Consider the following 23,774-nt stretch of genomic DNA (forward strand, 5'->3'; position numbering starts at 1 on the left):
TTGTGAACTCAACTGAATCTGTGGGGCATACTTTGACTGTGTGCTTTTTGTTTCATAGAAATATCAGCCTTCAGTGGTCACAGCTCTTAACACTTACTGTTTGTTGTTATAAAACCTGTCATTAAGCTCAGATATGAGCTGCAGACTTCTGGGAATGCTCCTCAGCTGATTTATTGATATTGTTCTTCTTATCCCCAGGTTCTCTGCCTTTCTTTTTCTTTTTTTTTTGGCTTGCTTGGTCTTCTCTATGTGTTTCTCTCAAAAATATTTGCAGGAGCAGAACAGATTATCAAAAGATAGATGATTCTGTGACACTTAAGGTCAAATCCAAAGCCCAGTGGATATCCTGATTAACTGAACCCTATGCCCTGGCTCCAGGGTCCTTTACAGACTCTAGAAGGAGGAATTTTGCTCGCAAGCCATACGGTAGTGCTTAGCACTGCATGGGAATGCATTGCAGCCCCATGCAGTCACAGGCTGAGCAGCTGTACTCCTGACGCCTAATTTCTCTGTGAAGGTAGACGCCTCAGTAACTTGTCAAAAAAAAAAAAAAAAAAAAGGTAGATGCGCCTTTTATTTAAACTGTCATGATTCTTCACTGAAATTGCTTTGTATATAGATTAGAAAGGCAGGATTTGGGTGTGAGTAGTAAGTTAACAGAGACTAGAACTCAGGCATGATTTGTCCTGATTTGGAGAGAAGATTTGGAAGTCTAAGAGAACATATAAAATACAGGAAAATTGGTGATGTGATCCTCTAAGGAAAGGAGCTAATCTTTAATGCTAATGGTAGTTTTTCTGCTGGTGCAATGACTGTAGTTCATAGCGAAAAGTATGATAATGGTATTCTCTTGCAAACTGGGAACTGCCTCTTAAATTGAATGGATAGAATAGACACGATTAAAGCTCTCACTTAGTATTTTTACATACAGTTCACATTTGTCTCTCTGTGCTTTCAGATGATTCAAGGACCAAGTGTAAATCTGAATTCGAGTGTCAGTAAGAAATGAACCAGTGAAATTCATCCCTGAAATCTTGAAACTAGCCTTTCATTTTTGTCTAAATCTGTCACTGAAAGCAGGGCCTAATAAGCAGCCCTCGACTGTGCTATGTGCTAGTGTACTGCAGCCCTCTAAGGACCTGCTCCCGCTGGGAGACGAAAGGAGATCTAACCCGACTGCTTATTTCACTCAGAAGCTTGGAAGTCACAAAATCCCTTATGCTGCTCAAGGCAGGAGCTATGATCTTCAGGCTTTGCAGTGAATGGTACCTTCTGACTAGTTCTGGTTTGTCTGGGGAGGATTTTTTTGGTTGTTGCTATTACTATGAGCGGAGGTTAGTTGCTCAGCGTAACGAGGCAGGACTCTGTCTCAAGGACACTCATGTTTGGAAGTATGGGGGACAGTTCCTTATTTTAAACAACCATTTTGTTTTGCAGGAAATAGACTGGGATTAAAATCAGAAGCGTTGGGTAGTACTGTATAAAGGTTGGTAAAGTATCTGATATATAGGGCAGAAGGTTTTAACCCAAGCGGCCAAACATTTGCACTGCTTGAATTCAAGAGAGAATAGTGGCTGTACCTAGCAAAGAAGGCAACTGGATAATTGGTAACAGAATAGGCAAAGATACTTTGTTAAGTTTGCCAGAAGATGGTTTTTCAGTCTTTGAAAGGGTGTTTGTGAAAATAGTTCAAATATAGGCTAGAAACTTTTAATGCTGGGGTTAATGGGGTTTATCCTGTAGCTTAGTGGTTGAAAGGTTCATCTCTGGTGCAGAAGATGTAATTCAAATTTCTGTTCTGAGAAGATTTGAAACTGTATTTCCTTACCTTGAATCAGATGTGCTAGGTGGATTGAACTCAGTTGACTCTGGGTCAGGTAAGGACCTTAACCAAACTGGCTGTAAAATATTTGGCAACAGAGCTACAAAAACATTTTTCACCCGACCATATTATTGACATATAGTTTTGCACTATTTCTTGAGCCAGCAACTTTGAAGTTTCTCTAGCAATAGAGCACTTGTATTCCGGGTTATCTGCTCTGGTCCTTGCCATTGCCTTCCGCATCAGCAAGTGCATCCTACAGAGTGATGGGCTCCTCTCTGTCTAGCTTCTTTACACAAAACCATGGGCTTGAGGTAGCAGGGGATTAATGCAATGTCATCTTGTTTACCCAGACCTGATACTGCAATACAGCATGATCATCTTTACTAGTTACGTGTCTGGGTTAATATAGTACTTGACACCACAGTTTCTAAGATGGGCATGATGAGCAACAGTGATATTGCCTCTGTTTTATTTATTATTTTTAAGCTCAATTTATAGCTTCCTTTCAGCTTTATAAAGGCATCCTTATGTTAAGTATATCTCTGAGAAATAAGGACTAGTGGTGAAGAGGATCCTTAAATTCTGACCCAGTTCTATTTCTTTGAGGAAAAAATCAGGAAATAATAGATCTTCATGTCGGATTCCAAAAGTGACTTTGTCCCATGAGCTAATTAGGAGTGGCCTTTGGGACTGTGCTTGTAGACTCTTCTGGTACATCAGAATTCCTCATTTATCTTGCCCTTCTCTCCCTTGATCAGGCAATGCTCACAGCAAAGTTTGCTAAATGTAGCAACCTTTGCATGCCTTCAACAGCAATCTTAATACAGTCAGTCGGAGGGAGCGGGCCCTGGAGCAGCAGCTCGCAGCCTCTCCTCAGAGGCAATGCCCATACCCGGTCTGTCAAACAGCGGCTTGCTGGCTCGGAATGAAGGAGCCAAACATCACTTTCAGATCTGACTCTCTTCTGGGTGTGACGCAGGTACCACTTCAGTCTAGCAGTGATACTGCATGGAAAAAGACTAAAGCAGCACTGACAACATCCTGGTTTTGTTCTTTATTTGAACATTTGCCTGTAGGATGACTTTGGACAAATTCACTGCACCTCACTGTGCTTCTGTTCCTCTGCTTTAGAACAGGAATAATTCTGATGTTTTGCCTTCCCATCGGGGAGGACACACTACATAAAAGTTAGATGTTATTATTTATTCATGCGTTATTGTTTTTTTGTCTTTTAGCTAAGCTATTAGAAGTGAAATTTCATACTGTTCCTATTTGGGAACAGTATCTCAGCTCTCATGTATCTCTGTAAAGCAAGACAGATGACTGGGACGTGGTAATGTGTGCAAGGGAAGAATTGCAGAGCAGAGGGCAGCATTTTGCATGTGAGACATTTCTCATCATGGCAAGATGCTGTAGACCTCCAGCTCCAGGGTGGGGGGCCACCTCCTGCCAGCAGGCGCATCACCCAGCCAGGCACTGGAGAGAGGACTGCTGCCTTGGGCCCCTGCCGGGGCTGCTGCTGCAGGAGACCCAGGGCCAAACCATCCAGGTCTCCTGTCCACCTTACTGCTAGTTCAAGCCCTGATACCTGTGGCCTTCCTAGCTGGTCTCAGCTTGGATGTCAATACAATTAGGTAGCTCTGACCTCTTAGGTGGGCAATACTTTTTGTCTAGGAGATTTGGGGACCAGAGCCTCTCCCCATCCCCTAAGGCTTCTCAGCTCTTCTTGGTTATAAAGCTATTTGCTTTGCCTAAGTGATTTGGTTTAGATGCATTATTTTTGCTAGCAGTTTCTAATTATGATATTTTTGGATCACCAAATATGCATTCACCATCATTAGTGCTCATTCTCATGTTATTTGTTTCATGTTCAGGGAATAGCAACCAGATTGCAAAATAATGAGCTACCTTGTGTATTTCAGAAACATACCCCTCGCAATATGCATTTCAATGATTATCGTCACAGTTGGCTATGTGTTAACAAACGTGGCTTATTTCACTACAATCAGTGCTGGGGAACTGCTGCTTTCAAAAGCTGTAGCAGTGGTAAGTTACAGAAGAAAAATACAAAGCTATATCCCTGCTGCAGTTTTGTTTGTTGATGTATTCTTATTTCCAGGAAAAAAAAATCAGTGGGACACATCCAGTTAGGCTTTTGTATGGCTTCTCTTTTGTATTAGCATCCGGGAGAACTTAGTTTGGTTCCTTACTGATGTATGGGATGGCAATTAAGGCCCCTGATAGTATTTAAAACATAGTATTAGCCCACCTTTATTTACTTAAGATAACACAGTCAACGGGACTTAAACTTACAGCTAAGTACACGCTTGAAAAATTCTCTAAATTGTGGGCTGACCTCCTGAGAAGCAGCCAACACAGAGGGATTTGAGGAGGCAGGAGGTCTGCACTTACTTTTGTAGCAGGAAGCAGTAAAGTTCTCTCTGCACAATGTGTGTCCTGAGTCATTAAGAAGGGGTTTGGTGTGAATACTGGAATTCGAGAGGGAGCTGCAAAGCAGCCTGGCTTGGAAATGCTGCTTTGATTATTTTTCCTGATTTGTGATGATGACACTCATTTTTATATTCATGCTCTCTGACTTGCAATGAGGAAATAAAATTTTGCATGTACTTTCCAGTAATGATACTGCTGTGGCTTTTTCAATTGATGTGACATTTAAAAAATGACCAAATTCTGTAGCTCATGGGAGATTTAGAAGCAAAACATTTTGCAAGCATCAAGAAATTTAAGCATATCTCCTGTGGTGCCCCAAACCCAAACTGAGGCTCTTACTGTAGCCTGGGACAACGAAATGTGCATGGATGGCATATACTGTTGGATGGTGTCAGCTAAGTAAATTGAAGGCTATAGAAAAATATATTAGGTATGCAGATCAGAATGTGACCCATTCAGACTGGGTCTTCTCTTTGAAAGTCATAATGATCTAAACCAACCTAAATCAGGGCCTGATTCCACCTCTGCAGCATTGCTGCGGTTGGCAGGCTGCCATACGCAGTCAGGTACTGGGGGAGAGCGGGAGGCATTAGCCATAAAGAAAAAGAGGTACCAAATGCACGGGACAAGTTTCAGTGGGGGCTGCAGAAAGGGGTATGAATAAACTTACAATACTTGTTAATGACTTGTTAATAAAGTAAAATTATTTTCATGTTTTATGAGGGAAAAAATCACTGCATATTTCTCTCTCTTCTAACAGACGTTTGCTGAACGTTTAATGGGAAACTTTTCTTTAGCTGTACCAGTATTTGTTGCTCTTTCCTGCTTTGGCTCTATGAACGGTGGCATTTTTGCTGTCTCCAGGTGAGAAATGCTAATATTACTGGGGTTGAAAGGCATGGGGTATACTTGCATAGTAAGGAAGCAAGAGGAAACGAGAAGAGGATTCATCCCTTTATCAGGAAATGAAAAATGACTCTAATGTTTACCATCTGTGGGGATTTTCCCCTCTTTGTTCCTGTTGTCTCTAATAACACATTACTGAAACCCTTTGAACAGTTTGATATTGGATCCCTTTGAGTGCAGCATTTAATGGCCTCTTTATTGGAGGGAAAATACTAAGCAATTTGAAACACTGCTCACAACGTAAGGAGGCCACACATTCAGAGATGGCTTTGATTTCTGCATACGGGCTTCTCTCTGCTACTCTCTCCGTTCCAAATATCTTAAAGAAGCCTCAGAAGCACTGCTGTGCTCTATGACTTTCATGAGCTGCTTTGCCTGTCACAGTAATGAGCACATTTAAAGTCTGTCCGCATTTATTTCCCACCAGGATGTTCTTCGTTGCCTCCCGCGAGGGTCACCTTCCGGAAATCCTCTCCATGATTCATGTCCGCAAGCACACTCCTCTGCCAGCTGTCATTGTTTTGGTAAATCATACAAACAAATGTTCCTGCACAAGAATTCATATTATAGCCTTGCTCCAGAGGATTCAGACAGAATTTGGGCACTGCTCGGGTCTCATTTATTAACGCATATCTGGGCTTTGGGCAGGGCAGAGAACAGGAAAGGGAGGACTGAGATTCGAGAGTCATCTTGCTCTCTCATCTCCTCTTGGCAGCAGCACTCGACTGCCTATGGCTGCTGCCTAACCCAGGTCTTACTGCCCTGTATTTTTAGGGACCTGCTAGTGCTTAGCTAGTTGCCTTTCAGAGAAACAAATTCATAAAAAAAAAAGGAAGGATTCATTTAGCTGAAAGTGCAGCAAAACACCAGCATCTGGGAGCACCCTAAAGGCTCATTATAAACCACCTTACAGTGAAAAACGCGAACAATTCTGCACCACGCTAATGGCAGGGGGAGCCCTCAGCAGTGCCGTGTATCGGTGATTAGAAAATGAGCAAGCATGTGCCTGGGCAATAGCGTGTGAACTGTCGGAGGGCAAACACCGGAATCAGAGAGGAACTCCTATTACTGATTTCTACAACAGAGGCAGAACTAGACATTGGCTATGTGTTTGCATTGCAAGCTAATTTGTATGTAAATACTTGGACGAAATACAAGCCTTGAGCCAGTTTGCATAACGTCAAGGGGATATGCACTTAGTATGCAATCTTGTTTGGAAACTGGTGGGTGTTCAGCCCCTTTTCTTGGGGCCAATAACTGTAATGTGTCTGGGCAGACCTCTGCACTCATGTGGATTTCTAATCCCAGTAGAAGATGCGTGTGTATATTTGAGCGTGCATTAGCATGATGAGATGCTTATACTGGAATTTAAATCAGTTTTTGCACTAGATTTCTAAAAGTGCTCTTCTGAAGTGCCAATTGAAGTGCTGAATTTTATATGTACACATACAACTGTAGGCATCCAAATTTTGAAAGTTAGGTAACATAATTTTGATGAAAATTTTTAATGGAATTCATTTTATATAAGCATTTACTTCACATTTTATTTTAGATGAAGCCACACCTTTTTTGTACACTGCATTGACTGTTTTCTCTGGAATAAAATGCACTGAATATGTTAATGCATTTTTTTCCTGAAAAAAAAAAATTCTACTATTGCATCTGATCCTGTTACACTAGTGCATTAATTTCCTTTGAAAAAGCCACAGATTCTCATATGAGATGGCATTCCTTCAGAAATTGTCATTTTCTTCTTGCCCCAATACAAGCAGAGTAGTTGCAGGATATATTTTGTGCTGACAGTGTGCATTTTAGCATTTTTTTGTATTATTTCTCCTGCAGAGATCTAAAATCTGTAAAAATGGGAAGAACTCTTGAGGAGAAATTCAAAAAATGAGCATGTTCATCTTTTAGGCTTGGGAAGTAAAAGAGTCTTTAGGAATTCAGAATTTTTTGTATTACATATATGCTGCTATTTGATAGATGTATGCATAACAACTCCAAGAAACCATGCAATCCTATTGTAGCACTACTTTTTTTCTTTTCTCAGTAGCACTTGTTCACTGTCCTGGCCCTTTGTTGCATTACCATGCTTATAGCTGAATTTTAAAACTTTAGGGCCTGAGTCTACATAGAAGAAATCCAGCCCAATATAAGTCAGTGGTAAAAATTCTGTTGATCTTTAGAGAAATTCTTTTGTTTAATATCTGTGTGTAAAGAACCGATCACTGTGTAGGTAGAGATTGGAAGCCAGAGACCCATATTTGAAATATTGATCCATCTTGCTCAAATCCCTGCTGTCTTCACTGCTTAAAAAACAGAAAAATGAGAGGAGGGGCCAGACTTTGGCTGGAGATAACTAATACAAGTCAGTTTTCTTGACATAAAGATTTATGCTAGATTTTCACCATATCCGCAGTGGATGTTACCTAGCTGCCTTATTATGAAGCTACAGAGGCTGTCACCACCAGGATCTTCCATTTTTCTAAACACGAGGATGTAGTAAAGGAGACTCATTCCTTCATCCAGGATGCCAGGACTGTCATTTCAGACACAACACATCTCGTGTCTAGTGTGGACTGCCCTTCACAGTTGATCCAGGCTTCAAATATTCATGTTTTGTCTATAGATTAGCTCCAGGTAGCCTATAAAAATCACCTAACTCAAGGTATGACACTTGAGCTTATCCATAAGCTTTTACCTGCCTCACAGAGGTGCCTTACGTGTCCCAGAACACCTCTTGAATGAGGGGATGTATTTAGCCTAGGGTTGTCTCCCCTTCTTGCTGTTCAGTAGCCTCCTGAGGGACACCTAAATGCTCCCTCTGCTTAAAGTGTTTGCGTTTCAGCCACGCAGGAAGTCTACGCCTCATGAGCCTGCAAGGTGTGCTGACAACGCAAACTGGTGTCGACCCTGTGGGCACAGCCAGTGTCCCACGGCAGGGAGCTAACCCCAGCTGGGCCCTCTTTGCCCCGTCTCCGTGGTGGGCCTGGGCGATTCCCTTCACTTCCCCAAGACACCTGGCCACCTCAGCTACGTGCTGATCATGCACGTGGTCACGTGCAAAAGGCAGTTGTCTCCGTGGAAAGGTTCGGTATCGCTGCCGAAAAATTATAGAGGTCAAGGCACTGAAACTCTCTGATGCTCTGAATTTCTTTTGCAGTACCCTCTCACGATGGTGATGCTGTTCAATGGGGATCTCTACAGCCTTCTGAATTTCCTCAGTTTTGCCAGGTGGCTTTTTATTGGACTAGCAGTTGCGGGGTTGATTTATCTCCGATATAAACGTCCTGATATGCCTCGTCCTTTCAAGGTAACCTCCGCTCTCGCCTGTTTTACATGAATCCTTCTCCCTTGTATCTATTGTGTAGCCAGACAGTGAAGCAGCATTTTCTGATAAAAAGTTAACCTTCTTTTCAGAAAAAAACAGAATTAATAGAAAATAGTCTTTTACACTGAAGAGTCTCCTTGTGTTTTCCTGCCAGATCGGCAGGATTACCCTGGCTGAGTTGTCCTCTGGAAAGAGAATTCTTTCCAACTCCCCGGTGGTTGTGGGGGAGCACCTGAGGTGGCTGTGAAGATGCTTGCTCGGTTTTGCCTGCCTGTCGTGTTGAGGCAGTGTGATGCAGGTTGAGGTCTTTATACTCTAACAAGCTGTGTGAAAATACCCCTAGTGCTATGTACTCGCATAGGCGTCACACTGCAAATCTTAGGGTGACGTGTGCCAACCTGATTTTCAGCCAGTCCTCAATTTAAAGTCTGCCCAGATAAAAGCCTGAATAATTTTGCCTCCAGTATTCATGTCAGGCATAAGCATTAATATTAAACATTTATCATTCATTTACATTGTCTATCCCATATAGAATATGCCAATTTGATGTGCAAATAAGTTACTAGTCCTTTTATTGTGATATTTGGGACTCAATTGATTTGCTGACACCATTATTGTGAACCCAGAAAGAAAATGCTAATAGTCTGGCGAACAGCACAATAGTCACTTTGGCCTTGATTCTGCCACCCTTCTTGTTTATTGTAAGTAGCATCTTAAAAAGTAAATTGACCCATTGTGTGTATGGAAAGATAATGTCCATCATGAATAAAAGTGGAGGACTCTTTCCCTATTTATACATATAGCCAGGAAGCCTATTTTACAGAGGACTAAGAATGTGTGCTGTTCCATTCTTGTAGACAGATCAGCAAGTAAGAAGGTCAATGGCACAACCCACTTTGCTTTGATTAAAAAAGTGCTTTGACAGTGCACAAAAGAAGAACGGTAATGCTTCAAGGCATGAAAGGAAGGGAATAATCTCCAAGGAATTTGCCAATTCTCCATTACACCAAACATCTCACAAGCCATGCCCATAGGCATTTCCTTCAGAGGAGTGCTAAGATAGTGATTGTAGTGGTGTTCTGGAAAATTGAGAGAATTAATTTGATATTGCTATTTTTTGTGCTTTGAACACTGACACTGATAACACTATCAGTCATACTGTCAGAAAGTGCTTTTTCAGTAGCTATCAGTAGCAAAATGCTATCAAATATCTTTATCACTAGTCAAATGGTGTTTAATTTGCTCTCCTTCTGCCAGATTTTGATTTTTACCTTAGGAAGAAAATCAATATGTTCTTAATAGTTTTAAAAGGTGACTTGAGCTCCTTGCAGTGTTTTAAAATGTTTTCTAATAGGTAATTATCAAAGAGGAAATCTTTACTACAGTTAGTGCTGCTTACTTACCTAATGGAAGATTAGAGAAAGGGCTTTCATAATGTAACATATTTACAGCCCTTACATTTTGAAGGATGTAAAGCTGTACAGTATTTTGGTGTGTACTTAAAAGACTGCTGTGGTACTTAATGCATAGCCCTCTGCTTATTTTACTTTTTGCAGTCGCTTGCATTTTGCATGGATATTCTAGATACTTGTATTTCTCCAGAACTATCTTGTAGTGCTGGGTTTTATCCATTACACATTGCATGGAACATTAAATGTCATTGTCATTCAATAACAAGGCCAATGTAAAGTAATGGTTGTTCTTGTGGTTATCTTTCAGGTGCCTCTATTTATACCAGCACTGTTTTCTTTCACCTGTCTCTTCATGGTTGCACTGTCACTTTACTCTGATCCAGTCAACACAGGGATTGGATTTGCAATAACCCTGACTGGAGTTCCTGCCTACTACCTCTTTATCATATGGGATAAGAAGCCGAAGTGGTTCAGAAAGCTCTTAGGTAAGTCCCCTCCTCCTCGCCAGCTCTGGGAGTTTTTCAGGGCTCCCTGTACTGTGAAATCCCTCCGACAGAGCTTCTCCGCTGCTCCGATCTGGGGGTTACAATGCACATTTCTCCTTGGTGAATGCCATAGCATTGGTCTGCCACTGACAATCAGTGTCAGCTAACTACGGAGAGAGGTTTACAGCAGCCTGTGCCTTCAGCTACAGAGACTGACTGGTTTTTTTTCCCAAGCAAAAGGTTCTTCAGATAACTGCATATCTCTCCCCTGCTCCTTTCTCATCTCCCTCCCCTGCAAACATCTGATTCCTTTTAAATCACTGACCTTCTTCTCCTGGCCATTTGCCTATGCTAATAGAGGAAGCCTTTCCTGATAGGGAAATTGTTTTGGAAGTGTCATGGTTGTGATGACAGGACAGGCTCGGTGCTCACTTTGGGACCACACGTCTGTGGGCCACAGGGGAATATTTGGCATGGGACAGATGAGGTCAGGCTTGGTCCAGGGGGTTGTGATTAGTGACAGCTTCAAAGGCAGGACAAAATACACAGTACCTGACACACACCCGTGGAAACTGTGGCAGTGCTTCATGACAAAATGACTTCTAAGGGACAAAGCTATAGTATTTCACACCTGAAGTGTACCGAAAATCATCTTGATATCATTTCTGAAAGTTTTTAAAAGTATCTGTGAAAGTTCTGACGTGTTGGAGAAGTTTTTCGAAGCACTTCAGTTAGAAAGAAAAAAAAAATCAGTACTGTTTATTACAACCCCTCAGCTTTTTCTTTTTTTGTGACTCAACATGATGTGAATTTACCAAAATGGAGGCAATTTTCAAAACAGAAATGAAAATATAGACATTTTTGAAAATATTTAAGAAGCGATGGATTATTTGTTAAAACAGAAAAAAATCTTTTCTGCTGCAAAACAAAACAAAGCCAAACCCTTGAGTTTTCAGTAATAGTTTGTTTCTTTGTATAGCTGCTGAATAAAAACATGTGGATTTTCTTCAGTGCTTCAGTATTGAGTAAAGGGTGTTTTAGAATATGCTACTCAAAAAAGAATATGTGAGTGATATTTGAATGTATGTATATATATGCTACACATATATGCATATGTATATATATATGTGTATGTATGTATTAAAACATGTATTGTGTCTATTATATGATCTATGAATTTCCCTCTCAGTTCATGCTGGGAAGTCCATAGGTAATAGGGCAGAAAACATTTACTGAAATGATTTTAGTTAATTTAAGGCCAGCAAAATCTGGCCTCCTTAATTTTAAACCTATGAAGTTGTATATTATTTGGAATGATCTGGGGATGAGTAGAAAGTTTCAGTGCAAATGAAAACAATTGTACGCAAAAGGACATTATATCAAATATTTTTTATTTATCTGCTTATTCCTCAGTCTTGATATTTAGAGACTAAGGAATTTTCCCTTAACAAACCCAGGAGATTTTTTAGTGCTTTTTGTGAATCTCAGAGGTTTTGCAACAGTTACTTGAATCTCTGGCCACAGGATGCCAGTGTTGAACTGCATTACTTGGGTGAGAGAAAAAAATATTCTCTTTAAGGTAGACTGGATACATGTGAAGGTTTTTCTGCCAGCTGTGACAATGAAGTAAAATCTTCTAGCTCTTCAGATAACACAAAACCCTTCTCCTAGAAAGAAGGCCAGATGTCTGTGTAATACATATGGACACACTGTCCTGGCTCAGAGGGGAAGGCAGCAGACACCAGTCAGTGGGTGAAACAACTTGTTTGCTTTGCAATTATTATCCTCCAAATAACAACAGTAATGACAGAAATTTGAAGTTGACAGTTTTGGGGTGGAGAAGAGTTGCAATCCACCTGATAAATAAAAATATTTCTTTCTTTCTCAAAATAAGCAATAAATGCTCTCCATGGAGTCATTATAAAAAAACTGAATTATTCTGTGAAGTTAAGGCTGCTCCACTGCATAGCCTGAGAGCATTTTTCAAAAGCATTGAATCAGGATAAATTCATTTAAGGTGCCTCTGTGAGATGTGGGAAACAAAAGTCATTGGGTAACTGCAAGCTTGATGTTCTAACCTTGAAATAATATGCAATGCTTTAGATGAACTTAGAAAAGAAAGGATAATTCCAGGCACTGAAGTAAATGGACGACATGATAAAATGTGACTATAATTTAAGCAACGGTAGATTTTTGACAGATTAACTGGGTAACTTCCTTAGAGAACACAACTGATTTTTCTTGACAGAGGACAATGTGATAGATCTAATCTACTCAGACTTGAACAAAGCATTTTGTGTAGTACTACAGGAGAAGTCAAAGCATGTTAGCGTGAACATAGCGTCATGCTAACAAGGCTACTCCCGGGCTGCTTCACCCATGCAGCTCAGCGCACAAACAGAGCGGGGGGTCTCTCTCTAGCCATTTGCAAAGTCACCTTTAGAGGAACGTGACTTGTTCAGCTATCCCGAGATGTCTCTGAGATGAGAGGTGACTGCTGCTTGGAAAACCTGTGGGAAGCATGTTTAAGTAAAAGACAGCACTGGTGCAAAAGCACTTGCGTACAGACCAGCCCCACATAACATGAGACTGCAAATTGAAAGTGGGGTTTGTAATGATCAGAAGAGAGAGATGTTGAACAACCACAAGGAGGAATGGGAAAAAGGGCCCAGAGCGAAGACGGATCATGATCAGTTTACGAAAGGGATTTCAGGTTGGCCACAACAGCAGAGCCTGCAAATGGATTACCCAGGAAATCCTCTCCAAGACTGAACTTCTTTGTTCTTTAGAAAAGTATATTTTGACTGTCTTCTATGGCATTTGCATTGCCCATTCTTAGTGTGGCACCAGATCTGCTTGCACAAATCATTTTCAGCTAGTACAGGGTTCATTTGACCACTACTATTTTGCGTTTTGTAGAATTAATCTGAAAAGAACCCAGTCTACCAAATCCTACAGAAGCAGGCAGATCAGTGTATACAAGGACGTGGCACCAGCAGCCAAGCTCTTACATTTGGATGTTCTCAGTTGAAAACTCAACCTGAGATTCATATTTAAAAATCCTTTATTTCTTTAGAGTGGACTGAACTGGGAAGAATTAAAGGTTGAGTTCTGGCTTCTTCGTAGTCTGAGTCGATACTGGAAAACAGATTTTCTGTTTACATAACAAATTGCTTCTTTAAGGGTTATTTACAAACACCACTTGCCACTTGCTCACTCAAGATATAGCATTGTGTATTCAGTTTACTTCTCTTTCTCGAGCTGATGATGTTGGGCTCCACAGGAATTCATCTCAGCATTATGCTGCCCCAGTTTCATATGTATACAGTAAATTTCTGCCCTCTTTCCTTCTCCAAGCTTTATTTGGTGCTTATAGGTAGCAGCTCAGAATTTTTATAAAGGTTGCCCATTGGGCCTTATTTACAGTGAATTCTCCTCTTGAAAAGGAAAAAATGGGCTTTAAAATACACACACAAAAAATCAGCCTTTATTCTCATGTTATGTTGTCTTGGTATAAATCAGAAACTGGTCCTGTAACTCCAGGTACTACTCAAAGTAGATGGTATAGATACTGCCTGGCTACAGACTGAATCACCTTTTTCAAGAAAATACTCCTGATGCCATCTTACTCTGTATGTATCACAACCAAAAAACCCACACAAACTGACTGCCCCTCCCAAACTTGGCTCCATTGCTTTGCTCTTGCTTCATGGCAGTGCAGAGTGATGCTCTGCTGTATGAAATCAGAGACTGCTGCCTGCCTGCAGCCACAGGGAGGACGAGGTCTTGCAGCAGGTAGCTCAGTTCGGTTAATCAAATAGGATATTAAACTCACAGCCAGTTCTTGAGAAGCCTGGGCCTTTTGTGGCCTTTCCCCAGCACTTTTACACCATCGCTCAGCTTGATAGAAACCCTTTTCTTCTCCTCCAGTTGCTCAACCTTGAACCGGGAAGGGGCGGGAAGGCAGGGGCCAAACCCTGCCGGCTTCCCGCTGCCGGCTTTCCTCCTGGCTCAGCTCCCAGCTGGCAATCCCTGCTGCGCAGAGGGGAGGGCGATGGAGGGAAACGCAGTCTCCATTGCCTCTCAGCCTCTGTGACCCCAGCAGTTCATAGCCAAAGGGCAACCTGGCTTGCTTTGAACCGGTGACTCCAGCGGGGAGAGCAAAAGCTGGTAAAGTCTGCGTTAGACAGACACCAGAGCAGGAAAGTGGATTCAGCTCGTGTCTTCTGAGAGCTACATTGTGTTTTACCCCTCCTTGCTTCATGGTGGTATCAATGCCAACAGAGAGTGCTAAACAGTGGGAAAGCAGAACTTTCTCTTACAGTAATTCCTGCTGGTTTAAAATGGGTTATTAAAAAAAAGAAAGTGGTAAGCAAAAACAGTAATAAGTGAATGTTCTTTTACTACTGTTAGGTTAGTAATCTGTGCCAGTTATGAATCAGTACTCTAAACAGAAAACCACCAAAAGGAAACAGATGTCCAAAATGTCAAACACACAATATGAAATTGCTTCATGTGCATGACGTTCTTAGACCTGTAAAGAGGCATTGTAATTGTCATTTCTCTCTGTTTGTTTGTTTTTTCCTTTCTCTTTTGTTTAGGCAGATTTTGGCACAGCTGAATTAACTTGTCTGAACTCTTTCAGAGTTCTATTTCAGCATCACAACTTTGTTAAAACTAAATAGTTGTGCAGAGTAATCATGCTCAAAATTAGCCTTTAAAGACATACATACTTTTATTGGACAAGTTTATACTTGTATCCCCTTCTGCTATCATTGTATATGCATCTCTTTGGATCAGAGGCAAAGAAAGCAGTTAAAAAGAAAAATTTTATGTGAGACACTTAAATGATCTATGTACCAGGTATATACAACTGGTATGAACAATATGTGCAAGTAGGATGTATAGCAACCAAGATAATTTTCCTGGTAGCTTTCCCTTCTCATTCCTCACCTACCCCAACACTACCCTCTAAAATCTCCTGTGTTTGCTTGTATCTTTGCAGACAGAGTAACTATAACACTGCAAATCCTCTTGGAAGTTGTCCCATCAGAGGAAGAACAGAAATTATGATCTTCACATACCTGAAAATGCAGCTTTTGACTTGATGTTTCATTTCAACGTGAGGAAGAGGGTAGGGAGATTTCTTCCCATCCTAATCTACAAACTGGAAGAACAAGTCACAGTTGAGATGCATACTGAATAAGTCAGTCACCAGAGCTGTATTTTATCATGTTGCAAAGATTTTTAATGTGGTTGATTTATATGTAGAAAGCGAGCACAGAAGCAACAAGAGAACACCTCTCTACTATTTCTTCTATTACAGCGTCATATTTTAACAAACCATAGGTTCTTCAAACTAGGATTTTTTTTTTTTTACATTATCACTGAAAATACGTTTAGGCAATGTTTAAGTAATAGTTGGGTATACTGTGAAGAATGTATCCTACTTTCTATCCTTGAAGAACCTAATTCTCACCAGAAAGAGGGTGAGATAAAGCTGCTGAGTTTCAGTGACTAACATTCTTCACGTCACTGTGACTGGCAGCCGTTTTTTACTACTTTTGTCTCAGTGGGAGCACCAGCACACTGATGCAGAAATACAATGGTTTCTACCACCTTTGCTGTGGCAAGTTCAAGGTTATTTTGTTTCAGAGTTGTTGCAACATAACATACAGAAGCATCTTCTGAGAACAAATTATTTCTGCCAGTGGGGCAGGTAGCTTTTAGCCATAGGGCAGTAATTTCCTACCTTTTAAAGTTTCTACCACTCTGAAAATTATTACTGATTTTACTGATGTTTCTTTGTGTATATATACATAGGAAATACAGCAACAAAGTAATCGCCTTCTACAAGTAAAACAAACCATTTGAATGTGACCTCCACTGGTGTACGAATATTTTTCTATCTGGAAACATATGGACCTGCAGGTATCAGTCAGGCAAAGCTGCTTTTAAAATTTTATATAGCTGTTGGTAGACAGAACTGAATAGTAGTCACTGGTTATATAATCAGTGGCAATTCTGTACAGACATGGCAATAAATGCAATACTATTTTATGAGTAAGATGTAAGGCAAGCTACAACAGGTTTGTTGATTTGAGTAGGGCATGTGCCTAATCTGCGGGCTTTTATTCGAGCACATTCCAATTAACTGGGCTTTTGAACACCATGAAAGAGGTGCTCAGCCAACATCATCTTCCTGGTTTTATCTCAGCTGAAACAGGAAGAAGCTATCAAAACTGATAAAATCAAACTAAATTGAAGTTTCGTCTTTAGAATAACATTTAAGCTGAGTTTTGGCTCAAATATGAGTTGAAGTTTTGTCCTTTTTATTAAAAATAGCTGTGGATAAAAGACTTGTTTTAATGCTAAGAAATGCTGTTTTATACTGTTAGTGAAAGACTACTCAACCTTATGATTAAGGTTTGTTATTACTCTGTTAAGAAAATGTTTAAATATTGAATGCACTACTTCTATGACTGTTTTCAATTAGTAAGTCGTATGTTTCATCAAAACTTTTATAAAATTTTATAAAATTAAGACAGCAACATTAGACTTCCTAAATCAGGAGAAAAGCACAACTAGTAGCCAGACCACTACAGTAAAGGGAGACTGCATATTGTATATGTATTGTATATATCCAGTCCAACTCCTACTATTTTAAGGGTTTACAGTAAAATGTCTTAAAATTTGTACATGTTTTTCCTACCTATATTTCTATGGTGGAGCTTCATAGAAATAGGGAAAGGGAAGTAACTGATGATGTAGAAGAGAAGTAATTTAAGACACAGAAAACAGATTATGAAATATTTTTTCTTTAAATGTTTTCTGTTTACAGTAACTTAAAGTGTTATTTGAAACTTTGTTAGACAAACATTTTGAGATAGATTTTTACGCTGACAGTGCACATATCTCATTGGCATTTACTTTGGAATCGGGAGTGGGCTTTTGAGGCCACATCCTGACCATCCCTGCCCACCATGTTTTGGCTCGCACCGCCAGGGCGCATCTTCAAAGCACACAGCTGCGTTCCTCTCCGATGAAAGGAAGCTGCCTGGAAGCGCCGCCTAACACGCTCCTCCGCCCATGGACATTCAGTGCATCGCACCAGAGCTGGTCCGAATCAAAACCTCCTGCAAGGGCAATGGCAAGGATGCCAGGTCTTCAACACTGACTCTTTAATTCCACGTATTCGATCCTAACGCGCCGCATTACTTGACAATTTAGACACAGCAGTGTTAACTTTTAGAAATAAATGCTCTCTGTAACTTTAAGTGATTTTTTAAGTGTTTTTTTTTTTTTTTTTTTTTTGTCTTTCCTGTTGTGGACTTTGAAGTTCAGAAATATTACTACAGTCTGATTCATTTTTTTTTCCTTAGGTTTATTTTCATGTAAGGGGTTAATTTGTCCCTTTGGAAATCCTATGACTCATCAATTGTTCAGGTCTGTATTAGGAACAGAAAAAGTATTCTGCAGAATAACAAACCAATTTTTGATAAAGCCTATAGATACTAGATTCAGATTTAGCTTGATTAACATATAAAATCATACTACAGAAATATTTTAATGGGATTTCCACTGTGTTATAAAAGTCAATGTTGTGCACTTTTATGACACCTGGAAGCTATGTATATGCCAACAAAAGGAAGGGAAATGGGCAACAGAAAATTAAAAGAAAGTCTTGATTTTTTTAAGACTTTTTTTTGAAGTATTATTTTCAGGTTCATAAAGGAAATTATTCTGGAATAAAGGCTAAGTTTTATATATATATTTCTTATAAGCACTTGAAGCAGTCAGGGCCATGACAGTACTTTTGTGAGGAATTTTAGCAAACATTTTCATTTGTTTCTTGCCTTATTACAAAGAGACTTTATCAAAATATGTATGTATTTATGGTAAAGTGGATGCTGCTCTTTTCCTTCTTTGAACGTACTGGTCTTCTGGGGTTTTGTATAGGCAAAAGTCCCACTAAAGGCAGCCAAAACTAAAGTTTTATCTGAGTAGCGAACACTTACAAGGTTAATAGATCCCTTAGAGGAGAAACAGTTCAGTATTTGAAGCCTAAGATGATGCTCACCTACCTTTGTACCTCTGGATTTGGACTGCGTGAGGCATAATTTTTGTCTAAGGGGCACGATTTCATTTCTGAAGCCTGTTCCCGCTCTCCACGGACACAAGTGGAGCCACGTTTTGCACAGCGCTACAGACGTCAGGTCTGTCCTGGCCATGCCCTCCCAGCCGAAGGCTCGGCCTTGGCTTTTGAGGGGCTGCTGCAGTGGAGCCAGATGGTTCCCTCTTACGTTCCTATATCAGCACATTCCTAGTCTGGATTTGGGGATCCAAGAAAATCCAGATAATCTCCTTTAAATGCATGAATCAAAGAGGACAAAAGAGAATCTTACTTTTCAGAAGAGGTGCTTGTGGCACAATAAAATTTGAGTTATTGCGCACGTCATGTGAGATACTTCCAGGTCCCTCCTATAGAGCTTTCCACAGGTGCTGCACTCTTTTTTACATAGATAAACATGGAAGCTTTTGGTGCAAGACAAAAGCCATGGGGCTTGCTGAGTGGTGAGGCTAGTGCGTGGTGCGAACCTTCAAAGGAAGCTGGCACCCTGGCGCTGGCCCGTGAGCGGAGACGCGTCAGCTTGGGGCAGCCAAAGCGACGCGCGTGCCCAGCGATCGGCCAGCAGCGAGGCCACTTGTCAGTCAGCTCCCAGGCTGTGGCTGTTTCCTCTCGAGTGTTTTAACTTAACCTGCATTGATTTGGGTCTGCCTTAAAATACTGCGCTATAAATCATGCTGCTTTAGGAGCTGGCTGTGGCGTCGGTGCAGTGAAGAGCAGGAGAGAGCTGGGAGCAGCTTTGGCGGCTGCTCCAAATGCCAGCCGCCTCGAGCACAGAAATTTAAAATCTGGTACAAAGTTACAAGGGTGGTGAGATCCACGTAGACCCCTGCAATGACTGGTAGATAGTGTTACCCTCTAGATGTTAAAAGAATGAAGAAAAGAAAGAAATTTGCTGTTAGCCAGGAAGACTGGGCAGTTTGAATGAAACGTAGGTGACGCTGGTATTTTTAAAATTAGATCTAGCGTGGACGACTATAGCTCCTAGTTATTAGTGGAGAGTATTTATACATGCTGGAAACATTGGGGTATCTGTTTGTGTGAAAACTCTATTTAAAAAAATAGATTTTATACCTATTTTTATAAACTTTGCAAATACATGGCATCTCTTAGGAATGTATAAAATATGTATTTAATAATGCATTCAATTTTTATTTTTATGAAAAAACAGCTAAATACTCTAGGAAAGGCTTTTAATACACAAAGCAACTTTTAGAATTTTTATATCATATTTTAAAATATTTTGGCACATTTTTGACATTTTACAGAAACTGTCACTTATTTTTACTCTTGCCAGTGCATATCAGATGTTACCTTTTAACAGTAACGCATAGTAACAAAGGCATTTAATCTGACTTGATACAAATATGCTTCTGATTGACGTAATAAATTAAGGGTCCAGCAGGCATAGGGAGAAATAAGCCTGAGAAAACTAAGCTGCCCGAGGGTGTGATACATCCTGTGCTGAGACAGGTATTTAAAGTAGATGAGATGAACTGGTCTCTGGAATTACTCCTAACTCTTCTTTTTCTCAAAGAAGGAGCTGGGATGACTAGGCAGATGCTTAACACTTCAGATAGCTGAGCTAGAGTGAGATGAACCCTGAGTAGCTGCAGTCAGTGCAATAAGGTTATTAAAAGCCCTTGTATTATAAAACTATTCATATTGAGGAGCAAAATTACCCCCAAAGAATTACTTTTTTTCCATGCAGTACTTTTTTCTTTTGATTAGAACACAGTACTTTTTTCAGATTTTCTAATTACAATTAAAATATAACAAAACGATTTTCTTGAAAAAAAGCTCATCTGTTTCTGACTGATCATATATCTGCCTTAAATTTCAGTCTTTTTGGAGCTGACTCTAGTATTTCAGCAAGAAAAGACGCAATTCTGGACCTGTGTGCTTCTGCTTTTTGATCTTCACAGGATAATCAGCCTTCAATTTAAGCAAGTTTTTAAAATATTATTCTAAAGAAAAAGATCTAAGTTATTTATAGCGACAACATAGGTAGCTAATTTTCTGATGCGACGTGAAAGGGGCTTTCTGTAATGTTCAGTAACTCCAGAAGTTTCAGTTCAGGCACTAGACATGTATCAGGATCCGGACACATTTTGATCAATATAGCTCTTAGAAATATGAGCACTAATTTTTCTTGAGGAGGAAGCAGATATTTCACTTTTTCCAAAACATATGTAAATGTGTTTAATGATCAGCAAAGCACCGAAGGCACACAGAGCAGAGCCTGGAGCAGAGAACACACTTCACTTCAATACAAAAATGTGAGGGAAGGATGTGAATGACAGAGTCTGGGATTTTGACCTCAGGAAGAAATCATCAGTGGGAAGTGCAGGACAACATGCACTAACTGCTCGTTGGTTGTAAGACTGAGATTAGAGTCTTCTCTGCCACAGCAACTTCAGTGCCCACAAGGCTGCTGCTGTCAAAGAGGTCAAGGGTGTAAGTTTTGGAAGAAGCACCTATATGGCCAGTCACACACAGTCATTGGGAACAGCACTGGATCTTCAGAGATTTAAGCTTACTTGCACTGTATAGTCTGCAGAGTTTTTTTATACTAGCCTCTCAACTGCCGAGAGCATGTCCCTGTCTGTGCTGTCCCATGCCCCACACAAGGTGCTTTGGCTCCTGCTCAGGCTGGCTCTGGGGTGACGCCGAATCAGTCCTGGAGGAAGGCCGGGGCTGCTCCGCGCGACGGCAGAGGTGAGATGTCCTGCTGCCCAGGTAATAGTTGCACTCTGCAGAACAGGACAGTGCTTGCCATGTATTTTATTTTTTCTCTGAGATCTCCTTGCATTGCTTCTTTTAGTTTTCTTCGGTGAGTTGCCTAGTAAAGCCTCCTTGTCTTAAATACCTACTGATGACTCGCTGAGACTTGGCAAGCTGACGTTGAATTTCCTTCTTGAATTTAGGACCTTTCTTTTTCTTTGAATGTGTCCAGATGTTCTTATGGCACTTAGCATTTTCATAACTAAAAGACATTTGTGTGTCACAATGTTATAGCAGGGTTATAAATGCAATTTTGGATTTGTGCATTATGTTTGGAAGGCAAGACTCAATTCATCAATAGATGTCAAGGTACAATTAAACACATTTTGCATTCACCTAACTTGCGATACACAGTATGTTAGGACATTGATTTGATAATAGGTTTTTTGTACTGAACGATGGACTCTGCTCCTTCAAAGCTGTTTTAGACCACATCTTCATTTGATTTCTGTTGTCTTTTGTCAAGGGCCTGCTGCACAGCATGACTGCAATAGTCTCATCAATTTTTTATTTACATTTGCTTTCTTTCTTTTTTATTCAAAGGAACTTTTGAAATGAGTTTATCAGGATATCAGGATATTTGGATACTCTTTAAAGTCCTTGTAACAGGAATGCCTACGATGTTATGACCTAAAACAAAGCTTTGATATTTTCTAAATATTGTATTGGTGATGATCCAAATGTGGTTATAGAAGGACTGTGGCTAAGGCTGGTTTTATGTTTTTAATGTGTTTTTATGTGTGTCTTGCTCACAGTGTCTCTTGCCCACTGCTAATCTTTTTTGCGGGCCTTCTTCCATGCCCAGGAATTCAGCTAGATCTCTGAAAGCGGAATATTATCTCTTCCTTCTGGGTGGACCTCACCACGTGGAGTCGGGGCATTGGAAGATAATGAGTGACTGTGGCTGTAGAGAGGTGCCCTGCTGAGCCCGTATCTTGTGCTGTTAAATGAGGGCTGCAGTCCTCAGTTTTAAAAAGCAGCTAGTTTTCACAATCTCCAGTTGTACTTAGAACATTTAAAAAGTTATTATCTAAGAATTTTTGGTGTGCTTTTTTTCCTCCATGTTTATTATGAGAAGTTTAAATGTTACAGGACAGTTTAATAACTTTTCCCCATGCTATTGGCTTTGCCTCAAAAAAGCCATTTGATGCAGTTTTAGCTGCCAATAGCTATTTGCCACTCAGTCATTACAGTGTAATTGGATCTAAAGTACATGTATAATTTGCTACTAGCAATGCTGGCTTGCTTTAATTATGATATCCAGCTGATTTCTAAGGATACTAATCAATGAATACGCATAGCATAGTAGACAGACTCGTACTGATGAATGACCTCAGTCTTAATGAGAACTTGAGATTTTATAGCAGCTAGATATCAAACTGTTTAAACATACCAAGAAAGATCTCTAGTTTAAAGTGAGTGCAGGCTTTCAAAGGCCTTGTGACATAGCCCATGAAGCAGTGCATACAAAGCCTGACATTTTTTAGACTGCATATACGTGCATGTTCTACTGTAGCTGGCATAATCTCTGGGAGAAAGTGAGGAAACCTTATAGGTATAAATAGGAATTCCTAGGCAGAATGTTTCTTCTTACCATTTGCACAGTGCTTCTCCTACATTCACCCTGACTGAAGGTTACAAATAACTTTTCACTGAAAGCATTTCTTTTTAGCGTCTCCTCTGCAAGCCAGGTTTATACAGACATCTGTATTTAATTTTAAGCTGCACTTTCAATTTTTTAAGCCTCATATTTTTCCTCATCTGAAAACTGTGATGCCATAGAAAACCACTATTCCAGGCTGTAACGGTACTTTAAAAAAACTAAAATGGTCATGAGTTGTGCTGACATAAGGATCTGAAGCCTTTCCAAGCAGCTCCTCCCTTATAGGCTCATACAGTTCTGTTTGCAGATTGCTGACAGAAGATCTTAAAGCTTATCAAATCAAATACTCAGCTCCTCTAGAGTAGCTTGGATGTGTTGCAGTGTTTTAATAAATTCCTTACACTAGCACTCCAGCAGCCCATTAGAGGTCCTGACACGGGCAACTTACATTAGGAAATTTGGACACATGGCAAACCTTGCTATAGGTTATGAAAACCCCATGGGGATATTGATGGATTTGTAAAAACTGAATGATTATGTGCACAACAGTGAATTTTATGATTAGCTATCTTTGTATAGCTACTTAATTACTTGCATACTTTCAACTATCAAAAGCAAATAAGCTTCTAAGGGAATTCTTGTTGTATTTTTAGTTGACATACTTCACAGTGCAATTCAATATTCATTAATTACTTTTGGCTGCTGTTAGTATTTCACAGCTCTGTTTGCTAATTTATGCACCACATATATTTAAAATGAATCGTTAAATGCCAGGAGATTTGATGTTTGTTTCGCATGTAGTAGCTCACTATTGAACAAAACTCAAGCACTTTGCACTGTTGCTAAACT

At 40.2% G+C, this 23,774-nt stretch overlaps 1 protein-coding gene across 1 annotated transcript in view; it reads left to right on the forward strand.

Annotated features, from left to right (window-relative positions):
• The window catches only part of SLC7A11 (solute carrier family 7 member 11), a 57,785-nt gene extending 41,035 nt beyond the window's left edge, over positions 1 to 16,750 (forward strand). Inside the window, exons 7-12 of the mRNA XM_062574787.1 lie at positions 3,748 to 3,871; positions 5,037 to 5,140; positions 5,610 to 5,706; positions 8,346 to 8,495; positions 10,233 to 10,410; positions 15,416 to 16,750. Coding sequence (XP_062430771.1) covers positions 3,748 to 3,871; positions 5,037 to 5,140; positions 5,610 to 5,706; positions 8,346 to 8,495; positions 10,233 to 10,410; positions 15,416 to 15,483 — 721 coding nt within the window. The 3' untranslated portion in view covers positions 15,484 to 16,750. The remainder of the gene's footprint in view (positions 1 to 3,747; positions 3,872 to 5,036; positions 5,141 to 5,609; positions 5,707 to 8,345; positions 8,496 to 10,232; positions 10,411 to 15,415) is intronic.
• Positions 16,751 to 23,774: the final 7,024 nt, after the last annotated feature.

This window comes from Rhea pennata, chromosome 4, assembly GCF_028389875.1.
Source record: "Rhea pennata isolate bPtePen1 chromosome 4, bPtePen1.pri, whole genome shotgun sequence".
NCBI lineage: Eukaryota > Metazoa > Chordata > Aves > Rheiformes > Rheidae > Rhea > Rhea pennata.